At 41.1% G+C, this 21505-nt stretch overlaps 1 protein-coding gene across 1 annotated transcript; it reads right to left on the bottom strand.

Moving 5' to 3' along the window:
• Positions 1–306: 306 nt before the first annotated feature.
• On the bottom strand, positions 307–12953 carry adssl (adenylosuccinate synthase, like). The gene is made up of 13 exons (XM_079508186.1): positions 12636–12953; positions 11208–11310; positions 10586–10654; positions 10380–10430; positions 9900–9966; positions 9469–9576; positions 9036–9117; positions 7200–7326; positions 6622–6776; positions 5091–5215; positions 4731–4828; positions 2191–2340; positions 307–1117 (listed from the first exon to the last, which is right to left on the bottom strand). Exons 1-13 carry the CDS (start codon positions 12870–12872, stop codon positions 1065–1067), a joined length of 1425 nt encoding a protein of 474 aa, XP_079364312.1. The 5' UTR covers positions 12873–12953; the 3' UTR covers positions 307–1064.
• Positions 12954–21505: the final 8552 nt, after the last annotated feature.

Genomic DNA, 21505 nt, shown 5'->3' with positions numbered 1-21505 from the left:
AGGGAAAAGGTGACAACCTCGTAGTCCAAAATATTTGACATTACATATTTGCAGTCATCAGTCCACCCACAACACCTCCAGGTAATTCTGTGAGTAGTACAACACTTGGGGAGCAGTCAGGGGGTTGGGTGTCTTCCTCATGGACACTTAACACAAAGACAGGGGTGTGAACCTTCCGTTTCCCAAAGGGCCTATACCCATTCAGTTATGGCGGCCCCTTTTTGGACCGCGAGGTCCCTGCTGGACCCAACATTGTGAACCAGTGCTCAAGAAAGAAAGAAAAAAAAACTACTAATAATGAACAACAAGTTTCAGAACACATTTATTTGTTTCAATTGAAACCAGTAAAAGGTTATTCATCGTTATGAATTATGAATGGAATGCTATGGGTAACATTTGGAATTGTATTGAAGCCTATGTACATAAAGGAAAACCCTTCGGCTTCCTACATATTATATAAAAGTTTTAAAATGTTGCATCAAATAAAGACAGCAATTTTAAGCTGATATTGGCATGTATATTACACAATCAAACCTGGAAATTTTGGACATGTCAGCATCATTGAGCAATTTCAATTTGAGAGACCAACATGGGGAAATTACACTTGTGAGTCCATGTGCACCAGCTCTCTTTACATTTTTGTTATCCACCAGATTGTTTTGCAAACAGCCACACACTGAGGATTGCACACATCAGCCCAACTGGGCAACGCTGACCCTAGAGCTGCAGATGTGACAACTGAAAATGTAGACTGGGTGCAGTCAAAGACTGACTGAACCATATCATCAACTATTAAAATTTAACAGCCTAATAAATATAGAAAAGATTCTGTGGAATGCAGAAAAAAATTGCATCTATGAGGAATTATTGGAAATGTGAACGATGCAACAAAGCTATTAAAAAGTAATTTAGCTGGTGATGCGTTTTCTTTTGTGTAGCACAATAGTTGTGAGTTTTAAACTCGGCATGTTATTAGGGGTTGAAACATACAGTTCTTGTCCGGGCAGCTGTTCTCATCATTGGAAAGACGGAGAGCTTCCCCAATCCCCTTTCTTCAAATGAGCTCAAAAAAGCTTGATGATGCTCTCTCTGGATTTACCAACTCCAACCCATTTCACTGAAAGCACAAAATGATAAATACGGATGCAAATTGAGAAACAGTTCCATTCCATACAAAACCATAGTAGCAGTGGTCTGGCATGTTAAGCCCATGCACTGACTAGGACTCATGGTTTTAGAGCCCGACCGATGCCAGACCTTTGGTCGGATAGGATCCCGATTTTTGAGACACCAAAGGGAAGTAATGATGTACTGGCCAAGTTAAAAGGTTGGGTTCTAAATGGATCACCAGATATTACTGCTGACCATGATCAACTTGCAGACTTCAAAACATACTTCAACACACAATATCATTGCATGGATTCTGCGTTTAAGTGCATTTTAAAGCATGGATTGATTTGAAAAGTCTAGCCGAAGATGATCCCTGGAGAAAAGATGAAGTGCATTTAAAAACATGGATGGATTTGAAAAGTCTACCCAAAGATGGTCCCCGGAGAAATTATTTCACATTTTTTTTGTGACATTATGTTCAGTGATGTTTTAAAGACTTGGGGGACATTGCAACCAAAAAAAATGCATTAATGGGAAATTGGCCCATGTTTATTTATGATATACGCATGCATGTATTGACAGCGGTATGGTCCTTTAATGTAACAACACTACAGAAGATGCTCTCCTATTAAGCCAGGTGATGTCATGTACATATGCACACATGGTGTTGTGTGCTGGCACACTATACACTCCGTCTTTCTTTTATCTGTATTGTATTGCATTGTATTGTACTGTATGTGTCATTGTATGTTTAGTTTTACTACCTTTTTAAGAGCCTGCTCAGGGACTACAGATGAAAATTAGTTTATGGCTAACTCTGGCACATTTACATGGAAGTGAAAACTGAAATGTTGATTAATGAGCATTGTCCCCGTCAAATAAATAAATAAATGTAGCCGTCGCTGGCTCAAGAACCTAGTCACGGCAAATAACATGCACCATCTACATGAATTGCCCAGCTACATGAAACAAACCTTTGACCCATCTGAATTCTGGTGCGGGCACGGACACACACTATTGGGATTATATCAGACAGAGCTAAGCTTTTTTTCCCAAAATAGGAGTGTGGTTTTCACCAACCTGGCAACTGCAGGAAATCCTCAATGAAGCGGATGTAGCTCTGAGCCTGGGAGGGCAGGTCATCAAAGCTCCGCATCCCCGTGGTACTGCAACACCACCCGGGTAACGTCTCGTATGTCACCGTTACCCGGGTCAGAACATCCATGTTGGCTGGAATAGAAGCACATTGCTAATAGTGAGAAACATTTTGTAGCCTGTTAATGTTCAAGAGTTGTCAAACATTGATGATTTTTGCTAAAAATGGCAAATTATACAAGATCAGATCTACAAGCTCACCACTCATCACATTGTGAGCTTGTCAATCTGCTATTGCACCTCAATACATACAAATCTCTCCGATGCCTTCCCAGTACGATTACGAAAATTTGGTTAGGGTTTATTCTAAGCATAAAGGGTTTCTAGGAGAAGAGTAAAATAAGCCTAAATAAATGGTACATAGTATCTACATGAATCAGTATCTACATGAATCACAACCTTTGACAAATATTGGAATATGATTTTGAATCCATATTGTGCCACATGTAAAACAAGAGCTTTGCACTGTATGTAAATAGAAGAACCCAATTAGAATCTGAGGGGACATAATGAGGAAGTCGCTCTTCAAAGTGAATCTTGTTTGTCATGTTTGATTCCACCAGCCTGCGGCAACATCAGGTACATTTGCAACATAACATCAAGCAGCAACATTATTCACACAAACTCCATGAGCATGTAATGGCTGAGTGACAGCTGTAGAAGCTCACATTTTGCAGTAAATTGCAGACAGTTACTGGAGAACACAAAGCGTCACAATGTGACACGTTGTGAGCTTGACTGTAATGATCTGGTATTTTCACTATTTTTGACCTTTTGTTGATTTAAAAAGGGGGGGGGGGGGTTCAACTCATTAATGACATGCGTAAAATCGCACATTTAACTTGTCTCTGTAAGAACTGCCTCGTGCCACACTCTCCCCTCCCAAAATCAAACGCACTTCCACCCTTTAACCCATTTTGGGCGGGAACCCCTTTTGGTGTTAGCATTATGTTATGCTTTAGCTATTGAAAAATAGCAGATCTACAAGCTCATAGCGCGCAGCTTGTAGGTCTGCTATTTTTGAAAAATCAAAGAACCACTGACATAGAAACATAACTTTTTCAGAAAACTGTCAGGATTTAGAAGACATTTATAGAATCGTTCCCAGGTCAAAATGGGTTAAAATCTCAACTCAGACTTGTCCTACTTTTCTACGCTCTTGTCCCCATTGTAGTGACACTTCAGACGAACAGTCTCCTAGAACTATGGATTACTTGACTTTGTTCTACTTAGTATTGGCTGCTTATAATTATGGGAAAGCGGTCCATGCTTCAATGACTTATTCTACGGCGGCACCAAGGACCTATTTAGACTGCAGTCACATCCAGTCAAATCTGCTTAATTTCTCAAATCTCATCTTTTGGCCTGACCATTCACACTGCATTTGCAAGTGACCAGATCGGATCTGTCACAGATCTATGTGTTCAGATTGGCAGCGATATCCAGCCTGAATCAGATTCACATGCCACATCCAGATCAGATTACGAATAGTTTAAATAAGTCTAAACACAAACAAGTCTAATACAAGTCACATGGAATCTGATTTATATCAGGTGGTTGCATTCAGACTGAGACGGATTTTCTACCATTCCGACTGAAACAAGACTTTAAAATGATGCGTGCACAATGAGTGTCAAATGTTTTTTTTACACTCTCAAGAGTTAACTATCTAATAAGGGTCCATTTGTTTGTTTAACTGTATGTAATTGTATGTGTTGTGTTTATGGACATTTCCTGATTTTGTTTAATATTTCTGCTGCCATGTGGTTGTGGGGGGAAAATATGTGAATAATTGCTTTGAAAACACTATGTTGTAAAGGAAAATCAATAAACATGTTTTAAAAAAAATAAGGGTCCATTTGGTTACCAACTCTCCATCATTTAGCTGGGGACCACCTGGTGGTCCCTGGACCACTGGTTGAAAACCACTGTCCTAAAGCATCAGTTCAGGCCAGTTTGTCAATAGAAATGAGGCCATTTCCATCCTCATCTTGCTTATACAATTATTGGGCCCTTTATTTAATCTCACATTCACAAACCATTGTGTTTAAATGTCTGATATATCAGTTTCTGATCAGCACCTCCATACTTTTGTTGCAGTGATTTTGTTTCAAATATTGCAAAAATACTATGTTTATAATACGATCACCCACATCATTTGCGATTCATTACAGCACAATGGAGAGAGACGGTAAAGACCTGGTTAGTGAGTGACAATATGCAACACATCAGTTTTGGAAGGGATTCAAACCACTGACATCACAACTGGACTTGTGCATACACTGACTATATCACACACACACACATACTAATAAAATGTTTGTGCCACTAGACCAAATCATGACCGTTCCACCCCTACATGATAAATGTATGACCTACTAGGGAAGGGGTTCCACCCCTACATGATAAATGTATTACCTACCAGGGAAGGAGTTCCACCCCTACATGATAAATGTATTACCTACCAGGGAAGCTGGGAAGGGGTTTGTCATCTACGCTGTACGCCACACCCACTTTGATTTCGGTCAGCGTGTCCAGAATATCGAGCTTCGTTAAAGCGATGCTGGAAGACAAAGAGAAACCATCACATTGTTTTGGCACATATCAAAAACACATGAGGTATAACACTAAAGACAACTGTAGTTGTAGTCAATGACAATGGTTTTGTTGTCACCCCTTTATCTAAATCTATGCCACTCCCTTCAGGATATACTGTAGGCTCAGGTCAAATAAACTGGAATAGTTTCATTATACAGATAAAAACATGCTGCGGTTTCAATTCTCCATTCGCAAAAAAAATCAAGTCAAGATGACTGCTCACTTACGCAGAGAAGCCATTGACCATGTGTGCATATCGGACAAGGATGAGGTCCAGCCAACCACACCGCCGCCTGCGGCCGGTGGTGACACCAAACTCCCTCCCCTTGGACTGCAACAGCTCCCCAGTTTCCTGAATCGCAGAAGAGAATGCACACAGTCAGCCGTGAGCACCAATCAATGGGACAGAGTAATGGATTGACATTAAAGCTGCAATCCGGAACTTATTTTCATGAATGAAACTGTATTTTAAACAATCTGTGTGGTAAAGAACATGACAAGTACATCTGCAGAGGTTGAAGGCGGTCTCTCTACTCTTCCATTGATACATTTAGACACTGATGTTGTGAAGGACACCACCTGGATGATGAGTAGCCCTGCCTGAAGCTGAATATTATTAACCCTGTACTAGCAGGGATTCCCTCTTGAATGAGGGGTAAAGGTTACTGTAATTGCAACTGTGACGCCCAGGTTTCCCAATGTGCCAGTTACAATTACTCCCATCTGTCAGGAGAGGACATAAATTACGGATTGCAGATTTAAAGAGTTAATTCTGTGTTTGTCACACCATGCATAAATATGCAAATTAACATGAAGTCAGAAATGTATAGTAATGCTAAAATTAAGAAGCCATGTCAGACCTACGACCCCAGCAAATATACAACCCTGGCAGCTTCACAGTCCAGACCAGAAATAACCATATTTAAACATTAACAACCCATCTACAGACATTGTCTGAGTGGTTTTGTGGATTGAGTTCTATGTTAAATTTAGATGGGCTTTTGTGTGTTAAAATATTAATACAATAATGGAAAACAAGGCAGGTAACGACAGCAAGGGCTTGAGACTTGCCTGAACAAGGCCCCGCACGACAACGAGCACTTGTCCGATTTGGTAAGCCATGGTAGACAAAATAGTTTATCACCCATTTTGAAATTGCACATATGCAGGATGTTGAGAAATAAATTAAGCACTCCGTCCCTGACATAAATAACTAGAGTCCTAGAAATGCAGTCCTGAAACTCCAGCCCCTGCTCCTAACTGGAGGTGGTGCTGGCTCATACGTCAGCAGTGTTGTGAACCTGCTTGGGCCATAGATTTGCCTGTACTTCAGGTCTGATGCCCTTTTCTCACTCCAGATGGCCTAGGTTCCTAAAGGGAAACAGGCCGTTCCCTTTGCCTCGACTAATCTCGGTAAAAAAAAAAAGACAATGAGTCATCTTCTTCCTGGGGGTATGTCACACTATAAACCAAAAGGTAAACCCGATTTGAGTGGGACCTTTCTCCATTATAATGTAGGCACAAGTCAGGCATTAATCACCTAACGCCGTAAAGGTTATACTTTGCCATACAACGACTAACGAAAATAGCACAACGAGCTCACGTGTCCCGATGCGACATGTTGTGAGCTTGTATAAAGCTGATATTTTAGCTTTTTTAAATATATATTATTGCCTATAATGGACATACGTAAAATAGGGATACCAGGTTGAAAGTGGTTAATGAACGGATACTGATCAATGTTGTCCCTCTACTCACATTGTCCTGCTCTGTGGGGAATGCCCCAACTCCCACCCGGGTGGTGTAAGCTTTCACTACACCGTATACTCTGCCCACATGGGAAGGTGGCACACCTAGCCCAGTACATACTCCTCCCACGGTGCAGTTTGATGATGTCACAAATGGATAAGTCCCTGGGAGAAACAGGGGAAAAAAGCCTTAATGTTAAAGCAATTCCGTCAGTTTTATGTCTGCACCATCATTAAAAGGACAGTGATAATTAGACAAACATGAAGCAATTAATTATTAAGAAGTTAATTATTCAATTCTAAGTGTGTGTTGCCCAGAACATTTTGATTATTTATTCATTAATTTTCCTGGCTCTTGAGGCTACTCACTTTGCTGGCGATCCAGTTTAGAGAGGACCGAGAAATGGTCTGAGTGAGCATGCATGTGCAAATTATTAGATTATAGGCACTGAGCATTAAATGGAAACCAGGCTTTAACATCATACATGTGCAGGTTTATTTATCTCTAATGGCACATCACCACGCTTCCCCGCCCCCAAATAAATAGAGATGGAGGGAGAGATAGAGCGAGATCCCACAATCGCTCACCAAAGTCGATATCCAAGAGGGCGGCATTGGCCCCCTCCACCAGGATCTTCTTAGTGGGTCCAGTAAGAGCTTTGTGCATGAAGTACACCCCATCGGTCACTAGAGGACGCAATCTCTCAGCATAGGCCTGTAGAAAACAGCAGAACCATTCCATAGGTAAATGTGGGGTGTACTACATAACTGTGAATCTGCATTTTCTTCCCTCCTGCATTTATGTTTTGGAGGAGGGTGATGAAAGGACAGAGAAAGGGAAGTCTGATAACCCCACAGGCTGATACAACAGGTCCAATCAGTCAAAGCAAAAGTGCTACGGACAGTGCGCTGAACAGTCACTGTGAGAGAAGTCACTGTGGAACTCAGCATATGGTGCAGACATAAAACTCGGCATGGCTGTCACAGTTCCTTTTCGCTTTGTTTATGACAAATTACCACAAAGGAAATTCACAGTTACCCTTGGTTGGATAACCTTGGGCAGCGACGAATGCCAGTGCCATAATCTATTTTTATCGCCTAAATGTACTGCACCATATCACCATGGATTAAGTTAATGCATTTCATTATGCTACAGTACATTGGAAAATATGGAATTTAAATTGACTTGAAAACATTTCATGTCCAGAGATATTTTGCTGGCTTGTTATTACTTTTTTGGGGGGGTGAAAAAGTTAAATATATTTAGATAGTAATCATTGCTATACTGCAGTTCAACAGGTGAGGTGGTCCGTGGAGGTATTGCATCATGCATGTGGTCCCTGACCATGCATTTACCATTTGTAGGTAATGTAGATTTTTTGTATTCTTCCAGGAACAGTGTTCTAAATGACATGGTGACAAGTCCATGTCAGTTGTCTCAGTACCCAGGCTTTTATTTTCATTTGGCTAAAAACATAAAGCCTGGGGAAACCCATTGGAATGTTTGGCATAGGAAGCCCACTAAGTTGTCAGTTACTGGGAAGTCAGAGGTCAAGATATTTCACAGACAAGGGAATTAGAATCTCAAGAAGGGGAAGTCTACCAGATTGCCTGATTGAGTCATCATTATTGGAAAATAAGCCGATATAAAACTGCATTCTCTTCAGTTTTCTACCTTGTTGTACTTTAAGTTTATTGTGGCATGTTTTATTCTATTGCCTTGTATAGCAGTTTAGATGTGCTTTATAAATAAACTTTGAGTTGAGCCCATATAATCACATCTGCCTGCTCACTCATACATTGTCTGGACCACTAGCATATTTCTGTTATGCCTGGGCTTGATATGTTTTAGTATCATGCAACAAATTAAATCAAGCCCTTAACAGTCATCATTTAACAATTTATAAGTATTGTATTCTCCCACACCACACTTATTAATTCAAATATTTTCTTACAGTTGGACTTGACATATTTGATACATTTAACAAAAGGTATTTTATTTATGAATTTACATTTTAAATTTATTTTCCCTTGGAGGACCACCTACAGGCCTAATTATGCCAATGACCACTAGTAGTCTGTGGACTATACTATTGAGAAACAGTAGAATGCATGGACACTGCATGGGGATATTAGCACATAGCCAAATTGAAATGGATTTGTTGGGGTATAGAATTAAATTGGGATGGACACAAAGTTCTGAGTAAATTAAACTTGTACATAATTTGTATAAACTGCAATAATGTGGTTGTCACAATATCCCAAGGCACGGATTGAGTGTCTCACATACCATTGTGAACCACTGTTGTATCCCATCTCCTCAGATTTCTTGCTGTGTTGCCTACTGTATCTTAAACAAGGAGAATAGCGTCCACTCTTACAGGCATAGGGAAAGATAGAAATCACATGCTGAGCTCCACTCACCTTCAGCTGCTGCAGCTCACCATCAATGTCCACATTCAGATTAGGGTACATTGTCAGGAAGTGATCAGCCAACACACGGAACCTGCATTAAAAAAAAGGAAAAAAAAAAAGGGACTTGGTCTAAGCAATCTGCCATTCAAGATAAGAACTCATACTTCCTACTAAGCACAAATTAGTTACATTATCGTGTTCCACAAGAATTTGTCCTTCCATTGTTTTGAAATGTTTAAACAGGGTGCTGCGTACTGCACACAATTATTCTATTTTCCACTGTGTCCAAGTCTCCAGTTCGATTCCAGCACCCTGCTCTTGCCTTCTTGTCTTTATAAAAGTACACAATTACCCAAAACATAAAAATATTTAATTCAAGCATATTCAATATATTTGGCCATTTGTCCAAACCCCACAATCACTATAAAATCAACACACTCACTTCTCCTCGAAGACCTTGAAGTCAGAGACAAGGTCACAGACTCTCAGACCGTTCCGAGCTGCTTTCGAGGAGTAGGCGGGGCCAATGCCCTTCTTGGTTGTTCCCAAACTGGATCACAAACAGCAAAATAATGACACAAAAGTTCTCATCAGTAGTGCATATTTGTCAAGATTTAGCTCAGATAAATAAGCAATTTTGTGGTGCCAAAGGTTAAATGAATACAACACACCCTAGCATCCCTATTCTGAGGCTAATATCCAGCAAAAAGAGCAGATCTACAAGTTCACAAAGCATCACAATGCAGTGTTGTGAGCTTGTAGATTGACTATTGTTGACTACGATTATTTAGTGAGGGCCTAGTATTGAGTGCATGGAAATGTAGTCAGCTAAGTATAGGGTTTGAGTGGTTATGTTTTAGCAGTAACACTTACTTTTTTCCTGCCTGTAGCTGTCTCTGTTGTTCCTGGATCCCATCCACAGCTTGGTGGAAGTTGAACACTGCAGAAGGAAAATCAACCGACCATCAGAAAAAAACTGCCATTGTGACAAACAAAAATTATGAAGTGGGCATTGTGGATAGACTTAAGTCGAGAGCTGCTGAAGCTGATTTGAAGTTAATGTCCCTAGCATGCTCCAAGCAGGCTTAAAATGTTAGTGTAACATTACTATACAGTATCTTTAGATTCTTTACAGAATCTTTACCATAGCCTTTGACCAAGTTTTATCCTTGTTTATAATATTGTACCGTGCGTGTGTGAGAGAGAGAAAGAGGGGCTTTGCGAGTGGGTTCCTTCCTCTTATGCAATATTTATTTATATTGAAACTCGCCCCTTTTTCCACATCACATGATGTGGAGTCTGCAAGAGTTTCCCAACATTTGAGATATGCATGGCAATACAAATAAAACTTACCAATGTGAGCACGATCAGAAATCTTTAACCTCTCCTCCCATCCTTGCAGGGCTGGACAAGAGAAATCACATATTAATTATTTATTCAATGTGAGCACAATCAGAAATCTTTAACCTCTCCTCCCATCCTTGCAGGGTTGGACAAGAAAAATCACGCATTTCAATTATATATTCCAAATGATTTAACACACTCCATTTAAAGCATACCTTTTCCTTTTGCAAGGTTCTTTTCAGCCTCTTCAAAGAGACCAGGTAAGTGTATCACCACCCCATTACCTGTGTTACAGACAGAAAATATTACTGAAGCAGACTGTATGTATGCAAACTATGCATGCACATTGTTTATGCTCTCTTCAGTCACACAAATTTACACATAAGGGTCCATTTGGTTCAATTAGAACACAGTTTCCCAAAGAGTGGGTCAGGACCCTCCTTTATCACTTAAAACAATTCCAACATTTTTCAAAAAGTATGAACAAAACATGAATTACTTCCATAATAGTGAAAACAGACAATTTACAAGCTCACAACGTGGCATGAAGCGACAAGCTTGTAGATCTGCTATTTTCACTAGTTTGTGTCCCTGGCAAACACTAATTTCTCTTTCGGGTCTTGAGCTAAAACATTTTTGGGAACCACTGCATTAGTACACTCTCAGACTTAAATTAGCAGAGAATTTTACTGTGTACTGTGGTACATTCAAAAGGTCACACACTGCACAGTGTGACACTGTTGTCACAGGGCTGAGAAATCCAAGGGACTTCCTCCTCCCTGCGCTACTAGAACAAAGGAAGCTGTGAAAGAATTTGTGACAAGCAGCGTGACCTACCAATGAAGGACAGTGCCTTCTTGTTCAGCACACCACTTGGCAGCAGGTGGAAATCATACTCCACCGAATCAACCACCACGGTATGACCTGCATTGTTACCGCCCTGGAGAGAACACAATTATAGAAGCATTTAATGATGGTGTGACAATGTAAGGACCATCACCATTCAAAAGGGGGGGGAAGCGAGCCATCATGAGACGATAAACTGTCTGTAGAAAGTAAAGCTGCAATCTGTGACTTTAATGTACTACCTCTGGGATTTGAAGTGAACCCAGATTGGTCACCCGGTAGTTTTCCTAACAGACACTACACTGTCTATATTTCTCATTGGAAGAGTAGGCACACACACCACCTACAATCCCTGGAGATGTGAGGACATACTGTACCATTGATACAGATTGGATAAACTAACCGTTTCATTCAATAAAACAAGTTGGGCTGCAACTTTATAAGCAATTGGTTATCTTATCTGTCATCTTGCTGATAAGATTTGATGAATTGAAAATGGAGGACCCTGATCTAAAAAAAAAGTATTTTTTATCCTCATGGCAGTTTTTGTATTGACCTGCTGTACCTTCCTTGAACTGTCTGTACCCATTCTGCAATCTGTTAATACAATGTTGAATGTTCAATGTATTTGTTCACACTCGTGGTAAAATAGACTCGATTACATGAACAATTCGTTTTTATTTCATTACCACTCTCTGCAGCTTTAAAGCTGAAAAAGTTCTCACACCACAGGAAGTGCGACAGGCTGCTTTAAGGCCACAGATGAGAGCCTAGTATTGTTATAGATCCCTTACCGTGGTGTGTGAAATGAAATGAAATGAAATCTATATTTACCCAGGGTATCTGGGCTAAGCTCAAGAACTTGTTTCCAGCCAGGCCCTGCTCATAGAACACATTTCATCGTAGTGGTTGATGCCTTGTTCAAGGGCATTTCAGCGGTGGTAATTTTAACGTGTCGGACGGCTGATTCGAACTGGGAACCTTCCGGTATCTAGACCGCGCCGCGCCGCTATCCGTTCGGCCACCGCTGGACAACCACCTTCTTTCACACGTTAAAAGATCAAAGGCGTAACTGCCCACGCACGCGCGAATTCACATACTACTACTATGCTAAATTATATAACCGGTGTTTGCATTTCATCATTGTACGGCCGTGTACCTCACCGAAAGCAGCAGACAGACGTACAAGCTCCCAACGCGTGAGCGACACTGTGGTACGACGGAGTCACACACACACACACACAGGGCCATTTTGTATCCAGGTCGCTGACGTTAGAGAGCCCTACAGCCACACACAGCATGAATATTTACTATGTAGTCTGACCTTCTAACAGCTAGCCGATATTTTGGGTAGCAAACCACGCGAGGAGGTGACCGGTCCGGATACACTGTAGCGGCATTTGTTCTTTTGTTTTTTACCTGACACCTGCATACGATATCCGCGTCCATGGCGAGCAGGTCGACCACTTTCCCCTTGCCCTCGTCCCCCCACTGGGCCCCGAGGACCACCGTCACTTTGTTGCGAGGCTCCCGGGGCGTGCGGAGGGCCTCCTGCGCGGCGGCAGAGCCGCTGCAGTCCCGCGGCCGCTTCGTCGCCGGCTCGCCGTTCAGGGAAGCGCTCTTCTCCTGGCCGTTGGACATGGTGCTGGATGCCATGCTGCTGTCCGCTCTGTGTGTGTGTGTTGCTGCTGCTCTGCTCTCTCGTCGCCGGAAAGTCCTTTTAGCGCGGTTCTGGTGTCAGAGGAAGTGCATTTCTGACGTCTCCCGGCAGATGTCAGTGTTTTCTTCCGAATATGTCATCACCCCCCCCCCCCCTTCTAAGACCTGACGCCGATTCTACAAATGCCTTCTAAACACTTTCAAGATGTTTAAAAAATGTTCGAAAATAGCAGGTTGACGAGCTGCTTCTTATATTTTTTGGTATCCTAATGCTAAAATCTAAAATGACTTTCATTGATTGAAATGAAAAGTATTAGTCCATTAGCAAGGCTATTAATTACAATGTCCATTGGCATTTCCGTAGAATCATGAAACTCTATTGCTATGTCGTATGACGTAGGCCTATGTGGTTAAAATGACAGTAAAGAGAGTAGTGTGCCGCGGGTTCGACTCCCGATCCTGACGGCCTTTACTTGTCTATCCCTCTATACAAATATAAAATTAAGGCGAAAGCCACAAACAAACATTTAAAAAAACAATCTGTCCCAGTGTGAAACCAAGGGCCAATCATGCCAAGGTTGTCAAAGTTGGGTCTGGGGCCCGGGCTGGCCTAGCAGTCCGGGCACCTACTGGTAATCCAGATTGCGGGTTCGAGTCCCGATCCCGACGACCGTTGCTGCGTGTCTTTCCCCCATCTCTCTCCCCGTTTCCTTAATTTCACTATTATTTCACCAGCCCAGTGAGATGATGTATGAGAATGACTATTGTATTCAAATCATAGGATACACTTTCTCCAATGTTATCTCCCCGTCCCCACCTACAATACAGTCAGTTCAGTTGTAATATTATGTACAAAATCTAATCTAACAAAATAATCTGTTATTGGGGTCCCTGGCACCAAATATTTTAAAATCAGAGTCCATGGTCTATGGGGGTCCTTGACATGAAAATGCTTGCTATTTGGAATGGATGATAGGCCTACCTGCAATGTTGCCCTGAGTCAATGACCAAAAACTAACACAGCTTTGGTATATAATTCGTTTTTAAACAATCAAACATACTTCTTTGTATACTCATGCACATGCATAATGTTATATGCATGTGCATAATCTTAAACACAATAAAAAAGTTATATTTATCTTGCCAATTGGTGGCACTGTGTCCCATGCGGTTTTGCTTCCAGAAAGGACTGCCCTCTCACCCTGCCCTTACCAGACACTGCCTCTAGCATAGAGGGTTAAGAATTACAGATTTAAACCTTAACTTGATCTTTCTTGTTTCGTATATTGTATCTACTCTTCTTCTGCTGATATGAATCACTTTTTTTTTTAATCCTTTATTTACCCAGGGTAGTAACTGAAAGCTGGCTTAGTGCTGATATGTTTACAGTAGGCTACACATGTGATTACGGTAAAATAAGGATCCCCACATTTCATCACGTTTATGTGAAGCTTTGGTTACTGTAATCTTAACCTTTGCCACTCCTGTCTGGATAATCAACATTGTATGGTCAGCCCTGGTATTATGTCCACAATTACCTTCAGACAATGAACGTGGGGGTAACTTTGCAATTTGGAATTAATTCTCAAAATGGACATACGTAAATCACATTTACAGAATACATGCAGTAAATAAAGTAATCACATATAAGTATCAAATGTAATGTTTGTTCACAGGCCAAATGACAGACTCATCCACCCAGAAATATTTACCCAGTTTTTATTTGAAAAAAATATATATATATATTATATAAAAAGTATAAAATGCAGATACAACCAGCTCACCTGTAACATTTTACCAGGGCCAAGGACCCTCAAATATCATTAGCCTCTGGCTGTGGCCCCTATAGCAAAATTACTAAAAAAAACAAACTAAAATAAAAATCACAGTCGTGTGAAGTGAGGGGCGCTCTTATCATTATACATCACATGCCGTGCTCAGCCAATCAAATAATTCCTGTGGTACACACAGACACAAAGCTGAGAATAGGAGGGACTAGCGCCCCTCAAAAATTTAAAATAGCACAAACAGCTTTAGATATGTTATGTACAACCTCCCTTTGGGTCCCCTGGCAGTTCCCTCTTTGAAAACATGTGACATACACAGTATATCACCAAAGCTTCCTTGCAATACTGTACAATTACTGTATATGTTTGGAGGCAAGCTGAGGAGTGGCCTACAAAACTGACAGGCAGCCGTCATAAAGCATTGGCTGTCAATTCATAGGTCATCACCCAGCTTCCCATTCAACGCTTCCCACTCTGACACTCTCAATGTCTGCATGTAGGTTGTGTCATGTCCGAGAAGAAATCCTGCATATTGCTGTAGTCTGGCACTGTAATCATACATTCATCATGATGGGTTGTGACACAATGCCAAAGCAAATTCCTTTTATGAACACAGCATTTTATCAGCAGTTTACCACCTCCCTGGATGCATAAAAGCATTGAATAGTGAACTTTGAAGCCATCAACATCGCTCCTTAACCATGCTACAATATAGTTTATTGTTGCCTCTTTTTCCGGGCCCACTCCACGTCTGTCTTAATTTGATAATTCCTAGATGACAGTAGAAGGGTCAGAAACCAGGAGAGTATAATAGCAATAGTAGTTGCTTGAAGACCAAGGTGCCACCTAATTCTACATTTACATCTGTTGTCACTACATGTGGGTAACCCTAACCCAAATCGAGATTACCCTAACCCTAATGTAAAATGTTCCATTTATTTTCTTGTTTTGTGATCTTGCGATACACCATGGATCCATCTTGGATCTGTACTTGCCTCGCATAGCTAGACTAATGATATTAATATGGCTACACAAGGCTACACCATCCACTGTGGATTGACATACAGACAGCTACAGGGCAGATTGTCTATGTAAAGTTTGACTATGTTTAGCCTATACCTGTTACTACCACTGCTAATATACTATTAATAATAGTGTGCTTTGACTACATTTATATCTATAATACCTAATAGCTCATACACCATGCTAATCCGAGGCATTTGAAGTGCACAAGGCCAATTAAGACTACTGTAGTAGCCCTAAATCTCCTGGTTCCGGTACTTTATTCCTAATCTCTTACTTACTATAGTACATGTCTAGTCTTTTCTATTATTACGATTATAATGTTTTACTCCTAGCTTTATATTTTTCTTTACTATAATCTGTCTGGTGTTTCATATCTACGGTACTGCCATGACAACGGAATTTCCCCTGCGGGATCAATAAAGGTCTATCTACTATGAACAGAAAGGAGAAACCATCACAGAGCTACAAGGATGTAGTCTGACTGTCTGACTGAGAAAAAGTTTTACAGGTAAAATAATGTCAGTTACAATGCGTCCGACATCAGGGCAAAGTTTTTCTGCTATATTTATTACCCCATGTCTTCACAGATTGAGCGTCACAGTTGTCTGCGGTGGCTCCTTGTAAGTAACAGCACTTCCACTGGAACAGAAGCAACTTCCACATGGAGTTGCTGTTACATTCAGGGAGCGCCAATGACCCCCACAATACTCAATTCCTTCCTCTGTGTGAGAGACAGCACTGCTGTAGACATGGTGTGTACAGTGTGTACTGTATACCACACTGTCTCCTGTCCCCATCCAGAGGTAGTGAGCCGGTGCTGCCTGGAACATCTGAAACGAAAAGCAGAATAAAGACAAAGTTAGTACAAGTAACTGCAATGGTGTCAAGTCAGGACTTGGACTCTGCAACAGAGATTTCAATTTATCTGAGCAGCCTGGAGTTGTAACTGACTTTGACCCATTGATTTCCTCCTCCCAGTTTTATGACTTGAAATAGACGGCATCATCAGTAACACTCCTCCAACAGGATGGCCAAAGGGCCAAGGCCTGTGCAGATAACACAGGTTTTATGGTGCTAGTCAACATGAGGGCCTTTTTAATGTGTGAACAATGGGTGAACAATGGGTGTGTCAGACAGTTAGCTATTAAGTTTTGAACCTCTCATATGACTGATAATCATTTTCCTTTACTTCATAAATCCAAAAGATGTTTCACATTTTGAAAGTTATGCTGTCAGTTTAAACCTAGTTTAAGTTTTATTTTTCTTCAACTATTATTTTATTTTGCTTTCCTTTTCAACCCTCTCTTCATATCTGACACTCCCTGTTGTTAGTCTATCTCTGTAGACTTTGCCTGGCAGTAAATCTCTGTCCACCTCTGCATGCACCTTCAGAAAAACAAAACAATAAAGCAATTAAAAATAGTTTGTCTTACCTTTAGTCACACAGTTGGCTGTGTGATTTATTCTCCTTCATAGTCATTTTTAATCAAACTATCTCATCACTTGATCCCACCTCTATATCTCTCTGCCCCCCTCCTTCTCTCTCTTCTCTCTTAGAACTAGGCCTACTCCATATACCGCGTTCTACTAGTGCCAAACAGCGAAATAGCCTACTATTTCTTACATTTCAAATTAATACAATTAGTGAATTATGAGATATATTAGCCACTATGGATGAGAAATCAATGCTTTTTTAAGCTAAAGCACACACTGAACAAACCTAGGCTAGTTTTCCTCAAATATTACACTTGCCTCATATAGGGAAGTGAGGATTTAACCCAGGAAGTAGTAGTTTACTTTATAGAATAAGACATACTGCACATTAAATTATACATGTTAGGAACTGCACCTGAAATGTACTCACCTTCAGATGCCATTATAGCCCAGAGGATCTCTCAGGAGGAGGCCAAAGATTTCAGGAGCGGCTGGGGGCCTCGACGCAGACACCATTCTAGAGCGGTATAACAGACATGTGGAAACACATAGCACCAAGACTCTAGACCATACATACAAGAGTAAGACAACCAAAAGCGAGAGATCCTCCCAAAAATATAACAGCAGAGAGATTAAAGTTTAGGGGTGAACTCGTCAGCAATACAATGGGCCTGAGAGGCAGAGCAGCCAGTTTTTGAGATCAGGAGTTGGGGAATAGTTAATTATTACACATCCAGTCAATATTTAACAGGCTGGACGCCCTGCCCCTCAATCTAACATCCTGATTCCATACTGACATGAGGGAAGGGCCTCTCTTGCCTATACAATGTGAATAAAATACATCTTACAGGTATAAGTGTGTTGATCTATGCCATAGATATTCGATAATAATACCCATAGATTCTATGGGTATTATTATCGAATGCATGTCGTCTGTATATTCTGCAATATCAGTAAGTCTGCTGTCTGTATGCCTGTGTTAATTGTTAAAATGATGAGTTGTTGCACCACAAGTGCCAAACCAAATTCCTTACATGGATTTCAGTTTAGTGGTTCTCTTATTCAGAGTGGCAAACAAATCCCAACAACGCTATATCCTATTAGTATACAGTGATTTATTTATTTATTGACAGTGTGATTCATGGCCGAGCCATATCTGAGGGTCTGTAACTCTGTATTGAATGTGTTTCAGAAGCTAATCTCGGGCCCGGAAACCAACTGGACTGTTTAGCGCCAAAGTTTTTGAAACTTTTCCCAAATATGGAGATGATCATCATCGTCATCATAGTACTCCCCGCTGATCCGCAATGGGTGCCATCCTTGTATTAAATGCCACACCATACCACAGAGTCCTCTTTTACCGTGAAGATTAAGAAGGTAGCTTAGTCTGTCCAAAACATTGCTCATATCTTTCTGTCTCGGCAGCTACGAGTGTGCGGCTAGCGGCTATGCTCTTTTATTATGTAAGGGATAATGTCTGCAGGCGGCGGTGGCCGAACGGATTGCGGAGCGGTCTTGATACCGGAAGGTCGCCAGTTCGAATCACCGGTCCGACACGTTAAAATTACCACCGCTGAAGTGCCCTTGAGCAAGGCATTGAACCACTACCATGAAATGTTCTATGAGCAGGGCCTGGCTGGAAACAAGTTCTTGAGCTTAGCCCAGATACCCTGGGTAAATATAATAACTTTGCTTTGCTTTGCTTTGGTCATTGTCGGGAGATAATTCACCGACAGGGGGTTTAACGACGGACGCAAAGCGGAGGTGGTTAATCACCCTGAAGGCAGACAATATCCCGCTTATTACATGCTACTTAATACATAAATTAATAAATTGACCCAAAACACAACAAAACAAGATATTTCCTTGCTTGGGGTAATGAAAGGATTCGTTAAGTGTCACGCTGGCCGGCGTCTGCCCAGCTGCTGGAAAACAAGGAAGTGAGTTGATCAAATAGAATACATTTTCGGGTAGGCCTACTGCTTTGTCTATTTCTCGCTCAAATGTTTTCAAAAACATTTTTTGAGACCAATGTTTAGCTTTAAATGACATTGTCTGTGTGTTTACATGGCTGTCATGTTGGAAACAGCAGTAAATCAAGCGGGGCACAGCAGGTGCCCTGAGGGTTTGATTAGGTATCAGTCTGTTATAGAGCAGAGCGGTCATTATCCAGAATTATTACATGGCTTGGTTGAATGCTTGATTCTGATTGGTCAATAACAATCGCAGCATTCAGCAGTGTGTGTGTGTGTTATAAAACACACACAGACACACACACACACACAATGTCATTTACAGCTAAACATTGCTCTCAACAATGTTTTTGAAAACATTTGAGCGAGAAATAGACAAAGTAATACCCGAAAATGGATTCTATTCAATTCACTTCCTTGTTTTCCGCAAGGACAGTCTAAGGCCCAATCCCAATCCACTCCCTTGCTGACTCAATGAGCCCTCACTGACTTAGCTGCGCGTTCATGTGAAGTCTGCGAGGGCTTGAGGGATGTCCCATTTGAAATCGGTAAGTCAGTGAGGGCTCAGCCCCGCCCCTTTATGTGCCCTTTGCCAAAGTCAGCATCGATGCTGACTTTAGCTGACTTTGGCAAAGAAATTACCCACAGTTCATAGCGTTACCAGGGGAATGAGGGGGATCCTCCGAACGTCAATCATTTAAGTATGCAAATTAGTTATGTACCGCGGTTAGAATGTCAACAAACACAATAGTGCTTTCTCACTGTTCTCAAAGGGAGACGGAATGGAAGGATAGGGTATATATTTAATAACAATAATAATAATAAGGGAAACATGATGAGAAATGACTAATGAGCAAAGTAAAATAATATGGAAATGCAATTTATGATTAATATTATTATATATGAATATTACAACCCCTATCACACAGGAAAGTGTATTTATTAAACTAATAATAAAACGACATAAATAGACATGATAGACATGTCATGCATGTAGGCACTGGCTGTGAATAAGGACAGGTTTTATAAAGTGATGCAAAGTGTCATGAATGGCGGACTCATCTTCAAAGTGCTGTCCCATTCCTTTCACAACAATTTGGAGCTCTTGCAGCCTCTCACCCTCAAGCACTTATACAGCTGACGTCACTAAAGTCAATGAGGGTTCAGGGCTCAGGGCTTGAGGGAGGCAATTGGGATTGGGCCTAAGAAGGACGAGACGCGAAGACCGTACGGGCGACGCCATGTTGCTTTGGAAGGAAAGAAACATGCGCAGTTGAGACCAAGGAAGCTGAACGCGGAAGTGTTGGCTGCATATAGCCCATTGCGCATGTTTCTTTCCTTCCATGGAGCACCATAAGCAACATGGCGTCGCCCGTACGGTCTTCGCGTCTCATCCTTCTTAGACTGTCCTTGGTTTTCCGGGCAGACCACGGCCAGCGTGACACATGGTATACTCAGGGTATACCATGTGTCACGCTGGTATACCTTCGGGGAGATTAACCACCTCCGCTTCGCGTCCGTGGTTAAACCCCCTGTTGGTGAATTATCTCCCGACAATGACCACCTAGGCAGACATTATCCCTTATAACAGACCTCTGAATTCAGCGATTGACCAATCAGAATCAAGCATTCAACCAAGCCATGTAATACAAAGTCTTAATAGACTGGCAACACAAAGTCTGAGATCCACATGGAAGACACTACTTCTATTAGGCCGTGTCTTGTTTTAATTGCAAATGTCTGCAAATTAAATCACCCTTATAAGACAATAATTAATCAAAATTACCTACATTTGGGAATTTCAAATCAATTAGGATTCATGTTGAGACTGATTGTGAAGATAAGGTTTTACTTAATTAATAGTGTTTGGCATAATACAGTATATTATGGGATTTTATGATTCTTTTGGTTAACTGTACAATGGTATGGAGCACAGGTAACCTATAATCTTACATTAGAAGTTGTATTGCACAACCCACACTTTTATATCGAAGGGGAAACACCATTTAGTAGTTTGATGCCTTCATAACTGTGGCCATCCATGCATGGTAATGGAAGGATTAACAGATCTACAAGCAGTCTTGTTGTGAGCTTTTTGAAAACTGGCATTTTAGAAAATATTAGGCTAAAGTGATTAAATGTAATTCATGATTTTTGGTACGTGACAAGTATTGTGTAGCTACCCCACACATGCTGATAGGCCCACTTCATTATACACACATTAACTCACTCTTTCGCTTGCACACAGGCACACGCCCACATCTAATTACTGGAATAAGCAAATATGAAGTGCTATTAAGCAACAGCCAGAAGGAAGGACAAGACTCTGGACTCTAGACACCAAACAGGACAAAAATGCAATACAAAGTCTTATGAATGTGGTACGGTCTTCTAAAGAGAAGTTCACATC

This window comes from Electrona antarctica (genome assembly GCF_951216825.1).
Source record: "Electrona antarctica genome assembly, chromosome: 8".
Classification (NCBI taxonomy): Eukaryota; Metazoa; Chordata; class Actinopteri; order Myctophiformes; family Myctophidae; genus Electrona; species Electrona antarctica.
The sequence above is the reverse complement of the archived record's forward strand: the minus strand, read 5'-3'. Positions and strand labels throughout refer to the sequence as shown.